Genomic DNA, 20,414 nt, shown 5'->3' with positions numbered 1-20,414 from the left:
TCCATTCCCAATGCATACAATCTAAGCTGCCCAATATGCCGGGAAACTCGTGCATCGTCCCTTGCATATCCATCAGAGTCTGACAGTCTTCGGGGTAGGCTTTCGAAGATACATCTCCCCGAATATGTGAATGACGCCCTGACAAAAATACTGCAAACACTCGCGGGCAGTCGTAGGGTAAATAATTGTGATATGTCTACATTTCACAAGCAAAACACATGGAATTGTCGATCTTTTTCCACATGAATTATAGTAGGAGGAGGAGTGGTAGAAGTAGTAGAGTAGTAATTTGTCATTTTTTGCCATTGATTTCGGACGCAATTCTTACGTTCAATTACCATGCATGACTCTATTTTATGAATTTGTAGTGGCTGAAACTTAGTCACGCATCACTTCACTAGCTAGTTTTTTCATCTGTCAGAACCCTTCCGACATTTAAAACCCCTATATTACAAACTTTAATATTTTGTCTTTTTAATTGACTTCCTTGCACTCTAAAGCAAGTCTTCTCTACTTTCGGCAATGTATCATTTTATTTTCATCTATTTAAACCGTTGCACTTGATAGAATGGAGTATCCCACAACTACACATCACTTCCATTAAGAGAGAATGATTTCTGATAAAAGAATGGCAATCAAATATCTTCTTTTTATTCTAGCTTGTGTGTTTGTTTCTGCAGGAGATGCAAAAGTGAGATGCATAGAGAGGGAGAGAGAAGCTCTTCTAAGCTTCAAGAATGGCCTCATCGATGACTACGGATTTCTCTCCTCATGGCGAAAGCGACGAATGCTGCAAATGGTATGGTGTTGAGTGCAGCAACACCACTGACCACGTCATCGCCCTCCAACTTAATACTACTTACTATGATGGTGTATTGCAAGGTGAGGTTGGTTCTTCCTTGCTTGAGTTGCATCATTTAAACTATCTTGACCTCAGTTGGAATGATTTTGGAGGCAATCCAATCCCAAAATTCATTGGTTCCATGAAACAGTTACAACACTTGTATCTCATCGGTTGTAACTTTGGTGGGATTGTTCCTCCTCAGATAGGGAACCTTACCAACCTGCAATCACTTGCGCTCTCGCATAACTCTTTGAGGATTGAGAATCTAGATTGGCTTTCAAGTCTCTCTTTGTTGTCTTATCTTAGTTTGAGTCAAATCGACTTGAGTCAAACTAACTGGCTGCAGCATATCCTGAGCCTTCACTCCCTCCATGATTTGCACTTGAACTCTTGTAACATAAGCACAGCTCTAGTGGGACCATCTGTTAATTCTTCTTCTACGTCACTTTCTATCATTTCTTTGTCAGATAATAAGCTCACTTCTTCCTCATTCCAATCGTTATCTAACATAAGCAGAGCTCTAGTTGATCTAGACATTTCAGGGAATGCTTTAGGAGGCCCAATTCCTGACGCACTCATAGAGAAATTGGTGCTTATAGAGTATCTTGATCTTTCTAATAACACGCTTGAAGGTCAAATCCCAAAATCTTTGTGGAATTTGAGTCATTTGTGCGTCTTAGTCCTTTATGAAAATGACTTAAGAGGAAACCTTGAAGAGTTGTTCGGAAGTAAACCTGCCAAAGGAATATTGAAATCGCTCCAGATTCTGGACTTGGCTCGAAATGAACTCCATGGATCTGTGCCGGACCTGAGAGCATTTTCTGCATCATTGACAGAAGTGTACCTTGGGACAAACAATTTCACAGGATCCATTCCTCTAAGTATTGGTCAGCTCTCTGAGCTTCAGGTTCTAGATCTTTCTAGTAATTCTTTGAACGGCGTAGTCTCAGAATCCCACTTCGACAAGCTCGGCAAGTTGAAGAAACTAGATTTATCCTTCAATTCATTGATCTTGCATTTTGCTCCTAATTGGAGGCCAACTTTTCAGTTGGATTCTATATTGTTAGCTGGATGCAATGTGGGCCCATCTTTCCCAAAATGGATTCAAACTCAGAGAAATTCCACATTCCTTGATCTTTCTAAAGCTAATATAGTAGGTGAAATCCCAGCATGGCTGTGGAGTGTATCCCCTTCATTAACCAACTTATACCTTTCTGATAATCAAATTACCGGTATTATCCCGAATCTCTCATCCACTTTCATCACCCGCATAGATCTTAGTAACAATAGGATCTCAGGTCCCATTCCATTATTTTATGCCGGTGTTGTGGTTGTTCAGCTGAGTGGAAATATGTTATCTGGATCAATTTCATCTATCTGCAGTGTTCTCTATGAATCGTTTTATTTGCTTGACCTCGCCAATAATCAGTTGGCAGGAGAGATTCCCAACTGTTGGGAGCAAATGCCAAACTTGGTATCTCTCAATTTGGCAAACAACAAGTTTTGGGGTGAAATTCCACCCTCTTTGGGGTCTTTACATGACCTCTATGTGCTACAATTGCGTGGTAATAGTTTATCTGGAGAGTTTCCTTCCACTTTGAGACGTTGCCAAAAGTTAATAATGATTGATGCTGCAAGGAATGAGTTAGTAGGAGAGATCCCAACTTGGTTTGGTGAAATGTATCAAATGACATTTCTAAACCTTGGCAGAAACAAATTGCATGGTAGTATTCCTGTTGAAATATGCAATCTTACTCATATTCGAATTCTGGACTTGTCCGAAAACAACTTGTCAGGAAAAATACCAGATTGCTTCAACAATTTTACTTCAATGGCTCAAAAGAATGTACCAGCTGGTACGAATCGTACGGGATATCTTAAATTCTTCACTTACAATAATATTCTTCCAAATGTGCATATTGTAAGGTACTACGAGTATTTGTCAATTCAATGGAAGGGTCAGGAACTGGAATATAGGAAAAATCTCAACCTTCTTAAACTCATTGATTTTTCATGCAATAGATTGAGTGGAAACATTCCCCAATCTTTTTCCAGTATGAGGGGATTGATTTCCTTGAACCTATCATCAAATAGGTTCACAGGCAACATAATTCCATATATTGGTGAGATGGAGATGTTGGAATGTCTTGATCTATCAAACAATCAATTGTCTGGAAAAATACCCACAAGCTTGGCACAACTAAAGTACTTGGCTGTTCTTGATTTGTCAAACAACATTTTGTCTGGAGAAATTCCAACAAGCACTCAACTCCAGAGCTTCAATGCATCTGCTTACGCCAAGAATGAGGGACTCTGTGGGATCCCTCTCGCGTTGTGCCCTGGAGATATCTTGAAGCCATCCACTCCTAATATGGAGAAAGACCACAGACTCTCGTTTATGCAAGAAGTGGGCATATCAATGGCCTTCGGTTTTATATTTGGATTTTGGGGTGTTATTGGTACTTTCGTACTCAAGAAATCTTGGAGAATTGCATTCTTCAACTTCTTTGATACCGTTGGAGATTGGATCTATGTGAGGATTGCTATATCTATGTCCAAATTGAGCAGAAGCTGAAATACCAAGTAAGACTTTTGCTTTAACTTTTACTTAAATTTTCCATTTTCATTTGATTAAAAGAAATATACTATTGTATACTTGTAGCATGTAGGTAAATATTTAATATGTTATACCCATTGGTAAAGACTTTGATATGCTATATATATGTGTGTTCGGTTGAAAAGTTTAGGGTAATGAAATTGTATTAAACCTTTGCTTGATTATTAGTCTGATTTAGCAATTGAATGTACAATTTGTCTTTTTATTTTTATTTTTTCACAAGATATAATTTCTTTGTTTGTGAATAGAGGTGGACAAGCTGGTAGATGGAACAAGAAGAAGGAACAACAACTATTGCTTATGAATAGTTTTGGTACCTTCAATTATAGTCCCCGGTTTAAGTGCTTTAATTTCCTAGTACATTTTATAAGTGTTGGTAATGTATTATGATTAGTGATGATGTAATAGTGTGTGTACTTTATTGTCAAATAAAGTGTTTTTCCTACTTTTTGTTATCATGATGTTAAATTATACGATGCATTTGGTTTTATATTTGGATTTTGGGGAGTTGTTGGTTGTTTCATACTCAAGAAACCATGGAGAATTTCATTTTTCAACTTGTTTGATTCAGTTGGAGATTGGTTCTATATATGTGAGGATTGCTATATTTGTATCCAAATTGAGAAGAAACTGAAATACACAGGTAATTTTACTCACTTTTACCATTTCATTTGTTTAACAAAAATATATTTACTTACCCATGGGGCATGTATAATTTCAGTTATATATTTACATGTGTTTAGATTAAAAATTTTAGAGCAAGGAGTTGCATTAAACCATGCTTAAGTATTTTGATTTTTATTTATTTATTTTTCTTCCCGTAATAGTATGATTAGTAGTAGTAATAATTTTTCATGATATTATCCAATCTTTTTTTGTTTGTTTGTGAATAGAGGTGGACAAGCTATATTTACTTTGGGAACTTGATTTGAACTAGTATAGAATAATTGTTTTCATTTACTTGAGGCTAGGTGTCTCTTTGAAGGCCGACGGGCAATAATCAGTTATCTTGCATATCCCACAACGCGGTCTAAGAGGAGTGCACACAGTCTGCCCGAAACCTACCTATTTTCAACAACGAACCCTAAATAGTGTACTAATGAAAACACGAAGGTTGTTCGGAATGAACTGAGGATAAAATTCGCATTGTTTCGAACAATGAACCCTAAAGTGAAGGCATTCAATTTAATGAGGATCTAGACAACGATTATAGCAATCAAATTAATTATTCAATTCGGAAGCATAAAATGGTAGTACTATGAAAATGTGGTTTGTTACGCATGAAGTGGGCCGAGGAATAGAAGTGAAGATGAGAAAATGCATAAAATTGTTGGAGAATGAAACTTCAATCAATCTTTCATGCATGCCAATAATTTTATATGAATCCAAATTGACAAGTCTTAGCTATTTTCGATCACAATTCAACCTAACATTAAGAAATGGTGTTTCTATGAATACTTTTATTAATGGTGAAAATTAACCAACGTCTAAAAGATCGAACAAAGTGAAAAATGAAACTATAAAAATCTAATGTAAAACACAATAATCGTAAAAGATAGAATTAAACACAAAACAAAATTACGTGGCCTTTGGTTTGTTTAAATATTCAAGAGAGAAGATACTAGAAATCTAAATTTATCAAAGAGGTAGAAATTTTTCTTCTCAAATCGACATCCACAAAGAAATTAGCATGAGCAGCATCGAAATATTTTAACTTAATTAAGCAGAGTAGATTTCTATTTGTCTTCTATAATTAAAAGCACATTTCCTTCTACCATAAGAGTGTCCATAATATCCCGCTGCGGCCTATTAATGGTGGACAAGGGGCCGTGGCGGTAGAGTTTTTTATGGTTGTGGTATGGCTGCTCCTGACTATCGTAGATACTCTTGATTAATCTTACTTGACTTACAAGTACTAACAAGCAAATTTATCATTCACGTTGACTTGCGAGTCGCCTAAGCTTTTTAATATTATTATAACTAAATTTCTTTTTAATATTTTACTTTTCTATTGACAATGACCCAACAATAAAGCTAGTTTTTTAATACTAATATTTTACTTTGGCGGTTCCGTGGCGGCCTATTGTGAGCCGCCGCCTCCGCCGCGGCAGTCTTAATTCTTCCGTTTTTTTTAGTTTAATTTTCTTAATTTATTTTGTAATGACGTGGCGATATAGTTTTTTATAGTTGTGGTATGGCTGCTCCTGACTATTGTAATCTTACTTGACTTACAAGCAGTAACAAGCAAATTTATCATTCACGTTGACTTGCGAGTCGCCTAAGCTTTTTAATATTATTATAACTAAATTTCTTTTTAATATTTTACTTTTCTATTGACAATGACCCAACAATAAAGCTAGTTTTTTAATACTAATATTTTACTTCGGCGGTTCCCTGGCGGCTCTATTGTGAGCCGCCGCGGCAGTCTTAATTCTTCCGTTTGTTTTAGTTTAATTTTCTTAATTTATTTTGTAACAGTGTGGTGGTAGAGTTTTTTTGTGGTTGTGGTATGACTACTCATGACTATTGTGGATACTCTTAATTAATCTTACTTGACTTACAAGTAGTAACAGGCAAATTTATCATTCACGTTGACTTGCGAGTCGCCTAAGCTTTTTAATATTATTATAACTAAATTTCTTTTTAATATTTTACTTTTCTGTTGACAATGACCCAACAATAAAGCTAGTTTTTTAATAATATTATAACTAAATTTCTTTTTAATATTATTGACGATGACCCAACGATAAAGCTACAAGCACTAATTTGCAATTGTGGATTATTGATTAATAATGATGCAGAAATGTATGGAGGATAACCAAACCGGTAGAAATAAGAATTCAATAAATTGATGACTCTATAGTATCAAAACTCAATATATAAAAAAGTAAAAGGCCAAAACTGATCCTAAACATATGCTCATTTTATGATTTTGGTCCTATACTTTATCTTTTGAATTTTTGACCGATTTTGATGGTTTTAACAGTCTCATTCGGGTTAAAATCGTTTAAAATTGGGTTAAAACCGTTTAAAAATTGACGGAATTGTTAGTGTTGGACCAATTGTGATCCGAGTTGAAATGTTCAGGATGGAAAAATTCAAAAAATAAAGTATAGGACGAAAATCATAAAATGGACATATGTTCAGGACCAGTCTTGGTCTTTACATTGTAGTTCTAGTAACACGAACACCCCTCTAGAGGAGCTCATTGCCATTCAACGCTCGTATATAATAAATACAAATGACACCACAGGTGCAGAAATGTATGCATAACTAATCAACCAATGCAACATAAAACCACCACATGAAAACAACCTTGGGAGGAAATGAACTATCTTGATCTCTCTGTATATTGAGAAGCAGATTTATTTCTTTGGGAAACAGAATTAAATGTTTGGAGAGAGAAGATAGAAGATTGAATTAACTTTAATGAAGTAATTTGGGAAAGTAAAAAAATTATGAGCTCTTGTTTTAAAAAATCAAATGGAATTCATCTTTCTCTTTTATTTTTCTTCCCTTTTTTTGGCATAGTGAGAATTTTATAGGATGTTTATTTTAAATTTCTTCTAATAGGAGAATATTTGTTTAATACTAGTATACAAGTGATGATTTAATGAGCTTGCTAATAGATGAATTTAAGATTAACTACTTGAAATTTGAAGATTTAGCAACAGGTATGGCTCATTGAACCTGTTAATGCAGCTGTTTTATGAAATTCGAACATTTTTTAAAATGTGTAGGAGTATTTTTTTTTTGTAGTTTAATACAGTTAGTTTTATTTACTTGCAACCAAGTAGTATAATTTATTTATTTATATATAAAAAATTGTTAATACAGCATAAATGGTTCAATACAACTTAAAATGTTGGCCCAAGTATACTCATAAAATATAAGGGCCCAAAATTAATATACTACCTATTGTGTCAAAATTAGCCCAGAAAAAAGTTATAATATCTTGACCCACCAACTTTACTTATGGGCCATCATATGATCTTTAGAGTAATACAATTCAAACTTAAGAAATCAACATTCTACAATCTGATAAAATAATTAACCAAAAAAGGTTAATCAATTATGAGTCCTTTTATATTGCATATATCTATCATAATTTGAAATTAAGACCAGGACTGGGGAAAAATATCGAAAAAATGATATATCGCTCGTATCGTATTGAAAAATATTCAAAATTATCGAATTTTCGATATATCGTAATTTTCGATACGATACGATATCGTATCGTAAGTTTTCGATACGATAACGATATGAATTTCCTTATATCGCGATATATCGTTTTATATCGGAAATACGATATATATCGAAAATTTTCGATATATCGATATTTTCGATATATATCGATATTTTATTTTCGATATATATCGATATATATCGAAATTTTCGATATATATCGATACTTAACGATATATCGAAATATCGATACGATAACGATATGAAATTTTTTTATATCGAAAGTTCGATATATCGAAACTTTTGATACGATAACGATATGAAATTCTTTCATATCGATATTTTCGATACGATACACGATACAACGTTTTCGATACGATATATCGTATCGACCCACCCCTAATTAAGACCATATCTACATCCTTAAATTTTGAAATGAGTGGTTAAAATTAAACCTCACGAATTTCAATAACTAATGGACAAAATATCAAAAGGGTAAGATCGGAATTCTGTTATCATACCATAATTTTAGTAATTTTTTTAAAATCAATATAGTATTACTAATATCAACTTAATGCCATGAGTATTTCAACACAAGTACACGAAAATATCAACATAGTTATATTGAGATTTTAAACGCATTATATTTAAAATTTAGCTATGATAATTTCATCTGTGTTATACTCTACTAGAATGAAAATAATGATATTTAAAACCACGGATTGATGTTAGTGGGAAAAATATTACTCCCTCTGATTCCTAAAGAGCATGAACTCTTTCCTTTTTACTCTGTCTGTGAAAAGTATGAACTTTCTAATTTTGGAAACTCATTTCTCTGTAATGAGGTGTGACTCATTCTCCACTAAAATACTTTTAATAATTTTTCTTTCTATCTCTCTCTTACTTTATCAATTGTGCATTAAAACCCGTGTTAAACCAAATGTTCATACTCTTTGGGGACAAAGAGAGTACAATAGTTCTATTCTAAAAGATTCTCGCACCAAATATGACTCATGTTATAGGACGGAGGGAGTATCATCTCAAGGGTAAATAATTGTGATATGTCTACATTTCAAAGCAAAACACATGGAATTGTCGATCTTTTTCCACATGAATTATAGTAGGAGGAGGAGTGGTAGAAGTAGTAGAGTAGTAATTTGTCATTTTTGCCATTGATTTCGGACGCAATTTTTACGTTCAATTACCATGTATGACTCTATTTTATGAATTTGTAGTGGCTGAAACTTAGTCACGCATCATGTTGAATGCAGCAATACCACTGGCCATGTCATCGCCCTCCGACTTAATGCTGCTAACTATTATGGTGGATTGCAAGGTGAGGTTGGTTCTTCATTGCTTGAGTTGCATCATTTAAACTATCTTGACCTCAGTGGGAATGATTTTGGAGGCAATCCAATCCCAAAATTCATTGGTTCCATGAAACAGTTACAACACTTGTATCTCATCGGTTGTAACTTTGGTGGGATTGTTCCTCCTCAGTTGGGGAACCTTACCAACCTGAAATCACTTGCTCTCCCTGGTAACTCTTTGAGGATTGAGAATCTCGATTGGCTTTCAAGTCTCTCTTTGTTGTCTTATCTTAGTTTGAGTCAAATCGACTTGAGTCAAACTAACTGGCTGCAGCATATCCTGAGCCTTCACTCCCTCCATGAATTGCACTTAAACACCTGTAACTTGAAGGATAGTAGCCCTTCACTTAATTCTTCTTCTACGTCTCTTTCTATCCTTGCTCTGTCTGATAACCACCTCACTTTTTCCGCATTGAATTGGTTATCTAACATTAGCACAGTTCTAGTGGAAATAAGCATGTCCTCCAATGCCATAGGTGGCTCGATTCCTATTGCATTACTTGACAAGATCACTTTCATTGAGCATCTTGATCTTTCCGATAACATGCTTGAAGGTCAAATCCCAAAATCTTTGTGTACTCTGAGTCGTTTGCGTGTCTTAGTCCTTTATGAAAATGACTTGAGCGGAAACCTTGAAAATTTGTTCGGAAATGCATCTGCCAAAGGAATATTGGAATCACTCCAAATTCTGGATTTGGCTCGTAATAAACTCAATGGATCACTGCCGGACCTGAGAGCATTTTCTGCACTGACAGAAGTGTACCTTGAGGGAAACAACTTCACAGGCTCCATTCCTCCGAGTATTGGCCAACTCTCTAATCTTCATACTCTAGATCTTTCTGGTAATTTTCTGAATGGGATAGTCTCTGAGTCCCACTTCAAAAAGCTTGATATGTTGAAAATGCTAGATTTATCCTTCAATTCATTGATATTGCATTTTGCTCCTAATTGGATTCCAACTTTTCAGTTGGATGCTATATTGTTAGCAGGATGCAATGTGGGCCCCTCTTTCCCAAAATGGATTCAAACTCAGAGAAATTTCTCCGTTCTTGATCTCTCTATAGCTGGTATAATAGATGAAGCGCCAACATGGTTGTGGAGTATTTCACCTTTGTTAGAGCACTTATTTCTTTCCAGCAATCAAATTAGTGGCACTATTCCCAACCTCTCATCCACTTCCATCACAGTTTTAGATCTTAGTAACAATAGTATCTCAGGACCTATTCCATTACTCTATGCCAATACTATTATTGTTCAGCTGAGTGGAAATATGTTCTTTGGTTCAATCTCATCTATTTGCAAAACTCGCCATGATCAGCTTGCTGCCCTTGACCTCTCCAATAACGAGTTGTCTGGAGAGATTCCCAACTGCTGGGAGAAAATGCCAAACTTGAATATTCTCCATTTGGCTAACAACAGGTTTTGGGGTGAAATTCCTCGCTCTTTGGGGTCTTTGCACGACCTCACTGCACTGCAGTTGCGAGGTAATAGTTTATCTGGAGAGTTTCCTTCCACTTTGAGAAGTTGCCATAGTTTGCAGTTATTTGATGTTGCAGAGAATGAGTTAACAGGAGACATCCCTACTTGGTTTGGTGAAATGTATAAAATGACATTTCTAAACCTTGGCACAAACAAATTGCATGGTAGTATAAAATAGGAAAAATCTCGCGCTTTTCAAACTCGTTGATTTATCAAGCAATAAATTGAGTGGAAGCATTCCTCACTCATTTTCCAGTATGAGGGGATTAATTTCCTTGAACCTATCATCGAATAGTTTCACAGGAAGTATAATTCCAAATATTGGTGAGATGGGAATGTTAGAAAGTCTTGATCTATCAAACAATCAATTGTCTGGGAAAATACCCACAAGCTTGGCACAATTACATTACTTGGCTGTTCTTGATTTGTCGAACAACAATTTGTCCGGAAAAATTCCACCAAGTACTCAACTCCAGAGCTTCAAAGCATCTTCTTACGCCAAGAACAAGGGACTCTGTGGCCTCCCACTAGCGTTGTGCCCCGGCGATAGCTTGAGGCCGTCCACCACTAATCCGGGGGAAAACATGAATAAGAAAGGCGGCAGCCTCTCTTTTATGCAAGAAGTGGCCATATCAATGGGCTTTGGTTTTATATTTGGATTTTGGGGAGTGTTTAACTCAAGATATTGTTCTATCTTTCTATTCTTTGTTGACAGAGGTGGACAAGCTAGTATATGGTACAAGAAGAAGGAACAATAAGTATTGCTACGAATAGTTTAAGTACCTCTCAGTGTGTTGGTCATGTATTTTCAAATTGCAGAGATGATGTTATATTATAGAATGTCACCTTCCTAAATTGTCCTTATTTCCTATAACTTCTGAGGCAATTGTGACATTAAATAATTATCATGTGCTATCTCCATCTATATTTGATTAGTCATAGTTGACTTCACCAGTGTATTTTCTGGTCTCCTAATCAAAATATGCCAACTTTCTAACAATTTCTTTCTCTATTGGATGTTTGCTAAGTTTGTGTTTAGAACTATATATTAAGACAAACAATATGAAATAAGCTTCATTTATGAAGTATTAGTGGTGTTGAAATTAAACTTGCAGAATTCACCAAGGCCAGTCCCAAGATATGAAAAATTCCTGATTTAAACCTATTCAAACACAGTTGAGAAATTGATGGTAGCCTTACAAATAGACAATCAAAAGGTAAAGGCTATTTACTAGGGTTTTAACTCTACATTACCTTCTCATTCACAACATACAATTGCAAGAAGGCCCAACAAAACAATTGAGTGACATAAATCCTTAGTGCAACTACTCTATCAATGCTCGTTTTTTCGTCGGTGTGGACGACGGGCTAGGTGTCTCTTTGAAGGCCGACGGGCAATAATCACTTATCTTGCATATCCCACAACGCGGTCTAAGAGGAGTGCACACAGTCTGCCCGAAACCTACCTATTTTCAACAATACCGAAAACATGCTCAGATAATACTACTTTACTAATGAAACAAAGTAGGTTGTCCGGAATGAATTGATAAAATTTGTACATTGTTTCGAACAATGAATTCTAAAGTGAAGGCATTCAATTTAAGTGACACGCTTAGTGTGAAACTGAGACAACCGGAATTCGCAATATGATACACGAGACATGTGTTTCACCTATTGTCGTTTTCCATTTGCAAGAATTCCATGGGTCATAATTGTCAATACTTAGTGTGAAACTCAGAATTTGTAAAGTGAATCAACAGAGATGTGTTGGCCTATTTTAACCCCAACTTAATTGAGATTTTTCATCATCGATCACCATCATCACACTAAACAATGATTTCTGATAAAAGAATATCAATCAAATTTCTTTTTGTTGCTCTTTTCTTTGTCTTTATTTCAGGAGCTGATGCCTGCATAGAGAGGGAGAGAGAAGCTCTTCTAAGCTTCAAGAATGGCCTCATCGATGACTATGGTATTCTCTCGTCATGGCAAACTGACGAATGCTGCAAATGGAATGCAGTTGAGTGCAGCAACACCACTGGTCATGTCATCGCCCTCCAAATTTTTGATCCTATAAATTATGAACCATTGCTTGGTGAGGTTGGTCTTTCTTCCTTGCTTGAGTTGCATCATTTAAACTATCTTTGACCTTAGTTTTATTGATTTTGGAGGCAACCCAATCCCAAAATTCATTGGTTCCATGAGACAATTACAACAATTGTATCTCGTAGATTCTAACTTTTCTGGGATTGTTCCTCCTGAGATAGGGAACCTTACCCAGTTGAGATCACTTGCTCTCCTAAGTAACTCTTTGAGGATTGAGAATCTCGATTGGCTTTCAAGTCTCTCTTTGTTGTCTTATCTTAGTTTGAGTCAAATCGACTTGAGTCAAACTAACTGGCTGCAGCATATCCTGAGCCTTCACTCCCTCCATGAATTGCACTTGGACTCTTGTAACATAGGAGGCACAACTCTAGCGCCACATTTTGTTAATTCTTCTTCTACATCTCTTTCCTTTCTAAGAAATCTCGATGAGTTGTTTGGAAATACATCCGAGAAAGGAATACTGAAATCACTCCAACTTCTGGACTTAGGTCATAATAAACAAAGTGGATCATTGCCAGACCTGAGAGCATTTTCTGCATTGACAGAAGTGTACTTAGGGGGAAACAACTTCACTGGCTCCATTCCTCTAAGTATTGGCCAACTCTCTGAGCTTCGTATTCTAGATCTTTCTAATAATTCATTGACCGGCATAGTCTCTGAATCCCTTCTCATCAAGCTCAACAAGTTAAAGAAACTAGATTTATCCTTGAATTTATTATCATTGCAATTTGCTCCTGATTGGAGTCCAACTTTTCAGTTGAATGCTCTACAGTTAGCAGGATGCAATGTGGGCCCATCTTTCCCAAAATGGATTCAAACTCAGAGAAATTTAGTATTTCTTGATCTCTCTAGAGCTAATATAGCAGATGACGTGCCAACATGGTTGTGGAGTGTGTCCTCTATATTAGACACCTTATATCTTTTTGACAATCAAATTACTGGTACGATACCGAATCTCTCGAACACTTTTATCAGGAACATAGATCTTAGTAACAATAGTATCTCAGGTCCAATTCCATCATTTCATGCCAATAGTGAAACTATTCAGTTAAGTGGAAATATGTTCTCCGGTTCAATTTCATCTATTTGCAAAACTCACCATAGTAAGCTTTGTTTGCTCGACCTCTCTAATAATCAGTTGGCAGGAGAGATTCCCAACTGTTGGGAGAAAATGCCAACCTTATATTCTCTCAATTTGGCTAACAACCATTTTTGGGGTGAAATTCCTCGCTCTTTAGGGTCTGTATCAAGCCTCGATTCACTGCAGTTGCGTGGTAATCGTATATCGGGAGAGTTTCCTTCCACTTTGAGAAGTTGCAAAGAATTGCTCTTAGTTGATGTTGCAGAAAATGAGTTAACAGGGGATATCCCGACTTGGTTTGGTGAATTGTATAATATGGTATTTCTAAACCTTGGCAAAAACAAATTGCATGGTAGTATTCCTGTTGAGATATGCAATCTTACAAGTATTCGAATTTTGGACTTGTCCAAAAACAACTTGGATGGGAATATACCTGATTGCTTCAACAATTTTACTTCTCTGGCCCAAAAGAATATACCAACTAATTCGATTTCTCCAAATTACTATTTCGCGACCGATTACAATGGTAATGTGGTGATTATTGTAACGCACTACGAGTTTTCGTCAATTCAATGGAAGGGTCAAGAATCGGAATACAGGAAAAATCTCCAACTTCTCAAACTCATTGATTTTCCAAGCAATAGATTGAGTGGAAACATTCCCCGTTCATTTTCCAATATGAAGGGATTGATTTCCTTGAACTTATCATCGAATAGTTTCACGGGAAATATAATTCCAGATATTGGTGAAATGGAGATGTTAGAATGTCTTGATCTATCGGACAATCAATTGTCTGGGGAAATACCCACGAGCTTGGCACAATTACAATACTTGAGTGTTCTTAATGTGTCGAACAATAGTTTAACTGGAAAAATTCCCACGAGTACTCAACTTCAGAGCTTCAATGCATCTTCGTATGCAGAGAATGAGGGACTCTGTGGCCCACCACTAGAGTTGTGCCCCGAAGATAGGTTGAGGCCATCTAGCCCTAATCCAGGGGGAAATGCGGACGGGAAAGGCATCAGCCTCTCTTTTATGCAAGAAGTTGGCATATCAATGGGCTTTGGTTTTATATTTGGATTTTGGGGAGTCGTTGGTACTTTCATACTGAAGAAATCATGGAGAATTGCATTCTTCAACTTGTTTGATGATGTTGGAGATTGGTTCTATGTGAGGACTGCTATATTTGTGTCCAAATTGAGAAGAGGCTGAAATAGCAGGTAATTATACTACACTCTACTTCAACTTTTCAATTTTTATTTGCTTAAAACAAAAATGTTTATCTACACATAAGATATCATTTCTTTCTTTGTGAATAGAGATGGACAAGCTGGTAGATTGTACAAGAAGAAAGGAACAACAACTATTGCTTATGAATAGTTTTTGGGACCTCAATTATAGTCCATGATGTATGTGTTTTAATGTCCTACCGTTTATTAATGTTATGTTGGTCGTGTATTTTGATTAGTGATGATGTAATATGAAATAAGCTCCATTTAATAAGTATTGATGGTGTTGAAATAAAACTTACAGAAAGTCAGCAATTCCATGTCACCAACAAGCTAAGGCCAGTCCCAAAATACAAGAAATTCCTAATTTAACTATTCAAACACAGTTAGGAAATTGATGGTAGCCTTACAAATAGACAATCAAAAGGTAAAGGCTATTTACTAGGGTTTTAACTCTACATTACCTTCTCATTCACAACATACAATTGCAAGAAGGCCCAACAAAACAATTGAGTCACATAAATCCTTAGTGCAACTACTCTATCAATGCTCGTTTTTTCGTCGGTGTGGACGACGGGCTAGGTGTCTCTTTGAAGGCCGACGGGCAATAATCAGTTATCTTGCATATCCCACAACGCGGTCTAAGAGGAGTGCACACAGTCTGCCCGAAACCTACCTATTTTCAACAATACCGAAAACATGCTCATATAATACTCCTATATACTTTACTAATGAAAAAACGAAGGTTGTTCGGAATGAGTTGAGGATAAAATTCGCATTGTTTCAAACAATGAACCCTAAAGTGAAGGCATTCAATTTAATGAGGATCTAGACAACATAGCGCGTAGCTTAATTAGTAAGAAGCGAAAAAACCTCGTCTAATGTACTGGGGATATCTCCATCGTACTTGTCGAGACAGATTTTTGCGACTTTTTTCATGTTGCATGCTTTTCTGGAATAGAATCCGACCTGCCAATGGAAAATGTCAGACAAGTACATAATAGCAAGCATATAAGATAGAATACTTCTGCGGCTAATAAGTCGAATGCTTTTAAGCTAGAGTTCAAATACTGTTTTCATATCCTTCGTATAAATTACTATTACCAAAATTCTAAGAAAATGAAAGGGGCGTACGGGGTGAATTAGTTCCTTGATGACACCTTCATCAGCTTTGTCGATGGCTTCAGCTGAAAGCAAATCGTTTTGAAGAAGCCGTTGAATAGCTCCTGTAAGACACAGCTCGATCAAATATAAAAATTACAATCAAAACAGAGGATTTTTAAACCATATTGTCCATACTGTGTCGTGCTGCAAAGTACAATTAGATTAGAACTTGCCGTGAGTAACTTGATCTTTCGCTTGGCTCGACAATAGAGAAGAAATGAGAACTGCAAATCTTCTTTCCTGAGAAGACGGGACGGGTTGAAACCATAAGCAACAAAGGTAGAAAAAAGATTAGCCTAATTCACAACATATATTTGTAGTTCTAGTAACACGAACACCCCTCTAGAGGAGCTCATTACCATTCAATGCTCTATGATAATCAACACAAATGACACCACAGGTTCCGAAATGTATGCATAAATAATCAAGCGATGATGCAACATAAAACAACCACGTAAACACCACCTTGGGAGGAAGTGAAACACCGGCTTTCTCACACCCCATCGAGTCCACAGGTGCATCTTCAGAAGACCTCATTTTGCGAATTCCTTCAATGACCTTTTCCCAGTTGGCAGGAGGCTGTACTTCATCTAAAACAAACATAAATTTCGAACTGCATCAAGTTTGGCCAAATTATACTGCGACTCCAACTAAATATAATGGATCGCCTGATGGCTTAAACGTTACCATATCAACCATCAGATTCTTATGTATTCTTGATCATTAAAAAATTTACCTCAACAATCAATAGCTTAAATGATCGAACTTTAACCTTTTAAACCTCAAAATCGAACATCAACAACCCTTTGTTTGTGTTTTTTTCAAAAATCAACAACAAAGGGCCCATTAGTTACACATACGAGTCTACAGACGAGTAAACTTTCATTCTATATTCATAAAGGCGATTGCCGGTAGCATATCTCAACGAAGACACTACTGAATGCAGGTTAATCACTTCTTAAGAAACAACAAAGGATCACAATACACATCAAAACATACCATTCCTTGAACGATGGAGGTGTGAAGATAATATCATATCAAGAATGAACGGAATTTCATTTCCGAGGCAAAAGGCTCGTATATATACATATATATTTTTCGCATTTCGATAGTTCGCAATTTCGTTCTCGAAAGTTCGTTCGCCTCGCATTCGGCGTTTTTATGCCTCCAAGTTCGATATCGTCATACAAATTTTCCAATCACAACACGATTTCAACTAAGTATAGCATGCTCAAGTTCAACTCATATCGTTGTTCACCGAACAGTCACGTAATCACAAATCATATAGAATTTCATTTATTCGATTCGTAGCGATCTTAGTCGCAAATCACTTGCATAACAGCATTCATCTTTTATTTTATTTTTTTTTGCATAATCACAGTTAGCAATTTCAATTGCATGCATAATCATTATTTCATATTCCAACACAAATTTCTAAATATCACAACCACTTCCATTCGCTTCATCTTTCAACATTTCATGATTCAAATCAACATTCAAAGATACGGGTTACCTCAATCTTCGTGGTTGAGCGGAGACGAGTCGTGGTGTTGAGTCTTCAACAATTATTATTTAATCAGTTCCCACAAATTTCAAATTTTAAGACAACAAGACTCTTGGGTCCAGAGTGGAAAGAACTGAGGCTCTGATACCAACTGTAACAGCCCGGCATTTCTAGGGTATAATAAATACGGCGACTGTTAACTAGGCGAACTTAAGGCGACAAAAATGTAGACTAGGGTTTCATTTAAAGAGATTTGACCAAGCATTTAATGAAGTATCAAGGCAAAAAGTCAACGGCTAACTCACGAGAATCAAGATTTAAAAGATATAATAGACTAAGCTCCAAAGTCAAAGGTTTAGTATAACTCCAACAAAACGCAATATTTCCCAACATTCCAAATCAAAGGAATAGGTTCGAAACAACCAAGATAATAAGTTTTCCAATAAAATATTCAGCGGAAGCATTCCAAGAGAAAGCGAAGCCATGTATGAGGACACGACTACACTCAAAATCCCAACCATCCATATTATTCGATTCAATTGTCTCAACACCACCGACCGCCCGTCGCCGCTCAACCTGCACATAGGAAAACACATGCAGGGCTGAGTATTTTAAACATACTCAGTGGACTCATGCCAAATCATTTTATTGTTATGCCACCCTTACCATAGTGAACTCGAGGTTTTGCATTTATTTAAAGATAAGCATCGAGTATCACAAAATATATCATGGACTGGCCAGTCAATAATACCTCTCATTTTCTCATCAATTATCATTTCATATGGTGCGATGAAGTGTGGCCACACTTTCGCCCACGAGATCGGCCGACTAGCAAGGACGGCTCCCGACCTCCAGTGTACACTAGCTTGATAGGGCTTGCGGCTCTACTCAGACCCGAATTCGTTTTTATAGCCACTGTAGCCTAATGGAGCGTACTCACAATCTAGGCGTCAGGCACACACAATATCCAAAATAATTCATAGGCATGGCATAACAGTTTAATCCACCCTTATTTCTCCAACATCATAAATTTGCACATAGAAGAGAGTTTAGAATAAAGCCCACCTCGATTTACTTCGAGTTCAAAACGCACTTCTTCTTGTTATCACACCGGGAACGCGAACTATCACATTTTAGTTCATATATTTCAAATAAGTCTCAATCACGGATCAAAATCATGCATGATCTCACGTTACCCATTTTCCATCGATTATTTTCAAAATCATCAATCAAAATCAAAGTAGGATTATCATATCGTTTTTATTCACACAACAATTCCAGATCTTTCATCAAATCGTGCCACGCATGAGTGTTTTTCACACACAACACACGCACACACGCAACACACATGTGCACGCCTACCGAGGTGTGCACACACACACACATGCATCCAATTTCACCGATTAATTTCACCCTTCACTCGATTTAAATGCATGTGGACTCAAGAACACCGATTAATCGGTAGAAGAAGAGGAGATCAAAATTAAAGTACCTTTTCCAAAAGAACGAACGGTAGAAACAAATTATGGCCTTGATTCTTCAATAAACTCTTGAATTTCAACTTGGATTCTTCTCAATTGATGAAGAATTCTTGAAGAAAAGTAGAAGAAATTTTGGAGAGAGTGGGGAGAGAAGATTTCGAAAATAATGAGGAGTGGGGCGGCGATTTATGATGATTTAGGTTTAGGATTTCTCTCCTATTTATAGAGGTTAAGATATACTCCAACAATTAAATAATAAAAGATATGGAGGGGATTTGTTTGTTGGAGTAGCCGAAAACTTGAAGAGAAATAGTAGGGAATTCGAATTCTAGGCTTATTAAATTAGCCTATGATTTAATTCAAATTTTTCACGCAGTAGAATAATATATCACGGAGCAGAATAAATAATTAAATTCTCTCCAAATAAAAGGAAAAGTGGCGTGTATTTCCAATCTTCAAAAGGGATTTAAATTTCAAATCCTAATTCAATTAGGATATGGCAATATTTTTTTAGATATGGCAAGATATGGTAAGATATTCTAGCATATTTATATATATTCATGGAAGAGAATAAATAAGAGATCAAATAATATAATAAACAATTCCCTCTTCTCCAATATATGAGATTTTCGAAAATCTCATGGAAAATCAAAGGTGGAGTTTTCGAAAATTTCATCAACAAATAAGGAATATTCGGACTTTGGATTTAATTCGGATAATTATCCCAAGCAATAATTAAATCCAAGAAAAATAGGATTTCTTCTCTAAATAATAATAGGAGGGATCGAATAATTCCACATGATTAAATAATGCTCCTATTAAATTCTCACTCATCCCTTAGGAAAATAATTCACCACAATTATATTACTCCGCATCAAATATTCACACCTAATCAATCATTTCTTCACTTCCTCTTCTTTTTCTCAACGCATTGACCTTTCAACGGCCACGTCATATTTTCCACATCTTTGACTATTCAATAGCCACGTCATACTTTCAACAAGTTGACTATTCAACTCAATCTCCATTCTCATACGCAATTAGGTCACAAAGACACCATGCATTTAATTACTCATCAAATAACTCACATATCACAGCATTTAAGGCATTTAATGCAAAAATTTTATAACCCGAAAATTAGGGTTTGAAAAAGTAGGGCGTTACACTTTGAGTCTTGTGTTGGTTTTACGGATCTATCTACTTTAGTGTGTAGGAACTAATTGGGCAAGGACTTTTAGCAAATTTGTCATTTATGTTGACTTGCGAGTCGCCTTTCTAATTTGTCAAGTACTGAGAGAGCACGGTTTCAATCACCGGAAGGGCAATCACAGCATCACAAGCAGTAACGAAGGCG

General features: G+C 36.1%; 4 protein-coding genes and 1 long non-coding RNA gene across 5 annotated transcripts; 4 read left to right on the top strand and 1 right to left on the bottom strand.

The window, feature by feature from the left end:
• Positions 1 to 737: 737 nt before the first annotated feature.
• Positions 738 to 2,821, top strand: LOC125188072 (receptor-like protein EIX1). The gene is made up of 2 exons (XM_048084813.1): positions 738 to 2,700; positions 2,802 to 2,821. Exons 1-2 carry the CDS (start codon positions 738 to 740, stop codon positions 2,819 to 2,821), a joined length of 1,983 nt encoding a protein of 660 aa, XP_047940770.1.
• Positions 2,822 to 2,826: 5 nt separating this feature from the next.
• LOC125189077 lies at positions 2,827 to 4,074 on the top strand. Its single transcript, XR_007170813.1, has 2 exons — positions 2,827 to 3,427; positions 3,710 to 4,074. It is a non-coding gene; the product is annotated as an uncharacterized LOC125189077 (long non-coding RNA).
• Positions 4,075 to 8,486: 4,412 nt separating this feature from the next.
• On the top strand, positions 8,487 to 10,673 carry LOC125188071 (receptor-like protein EIX1). Its single transcript, XM_048084812.1, has 2 exons — positions 8,487 to 8,491; positions 8,918 to 10,673. The coding sequence occupies exons 1-2, from the start codon at positions 8,487 to 8,489 to the stop codon at positions 10,671 to 10,673; spliced, it is 1,761 nt and encodes a 586-aa protein (XP_047940769.1).
• Positions 10,674 to 10,824: 151 nt separating this feature from the next.
• Positions 10,825 to 11,253, top strand: LOC125188069 (receptor-like protein EIX2). Its single transcript, XM_048084810.1, has one exon. It carries the CDS (start codon positions 10,825 to 10,827, stop codon positions 11,251 to 11,253), a length of 429 nt encoding a protein of 142 aa, XP_047940767.1.
• A 414-nt stretch (positions 11,254 to 11,667) lies between these two features.
• Positions 11,668 to 16,908, bottom strand: LOC125188068 (endonuclease III homolog 1, chloroplastic-like). The gene is made up of 5 exons (XM_048084808.1): positions 16,541 to 16,908; positions 16,249 to 16,315; positions 16,046 to 16,137; positions 15,785 to 15,880; positions 11,668 to 11,961 (listed from the first exon to the last, which is right to left on the bottom strand). Exons 1-5 carry the CDS (start codon positions 16,676 to 16,678, stop codon positions 11,821 to 11,823), a joined length of 534 nt encoding a protein of 177 aa, XP_047940765.1. The 5' UTR covers positions 16,679 to 16,908; the 3' UTR covers positions 11,668 to 11,820.
• Between the last annotated feature and the right edge of the window lie 3,506 nt (positions 16,909 to 20,414).

This window comes from Salvia hispanica, chromosome 5 (assembly GCF_023119035.1).
Source record: "Salvia hispanica cultivar TCC Black 2014 chromosome 5, UniMelb_Shisp_WGS_1.0, whole genome shotgun sequence".
NCBI lineage: Eukaryota > Viridiplantae > Streptophyta > Magnoliopsida > Lamiales > Lamiaceae > Salvia > Salvia hispanica.
This window is presented reverse-complemented; position numbering and strand designations above follow the sequence as displayed.

Coding starts and splice junctions, on each gene's coding strand:
- LOC125188072 (XM_048084813.1), top strand. CDS start 738: ATGGCCTCATCGATGACTACGGATTTCTCTCCTCATGGCGAAAGCGAC. Junction 2,701..2,801: donor TCAAAAGAATGTACCAGCTG/GTACGAATCGTA, acceptor ATTCAATGGAAG/GGTCAGGAACTGGAATATAG.
- LOC125188069 (XM_048084810.1), top strand. CDS start 10,825: ATGGGAATGTTAGAAAGTCTTGATCTATCAAACAATCAATTGTCTGGG.
- LOC125188068 (XM_048084808.1), bottom strand. CDS start 16,678: ATGTTTGTTTTAGATGAAGTACAGCCTCCTGCCAACTGGGAAAAGGTC. Junction 16,316..16,540: donor GTGTTTCACTTCCTCCCAAG/GTGGTGTTTACG, acceptor CCGTCTTCTCAG/GAAAGAAGATTTGCAGTTCT. Junction 11,962..15,784: donor TCCCCAGTACATTAGACGAG/GTTTTTTCGCTT, acceptor TGTTGAAAATAG/GTAGGTTTCGGGCAGACTGT.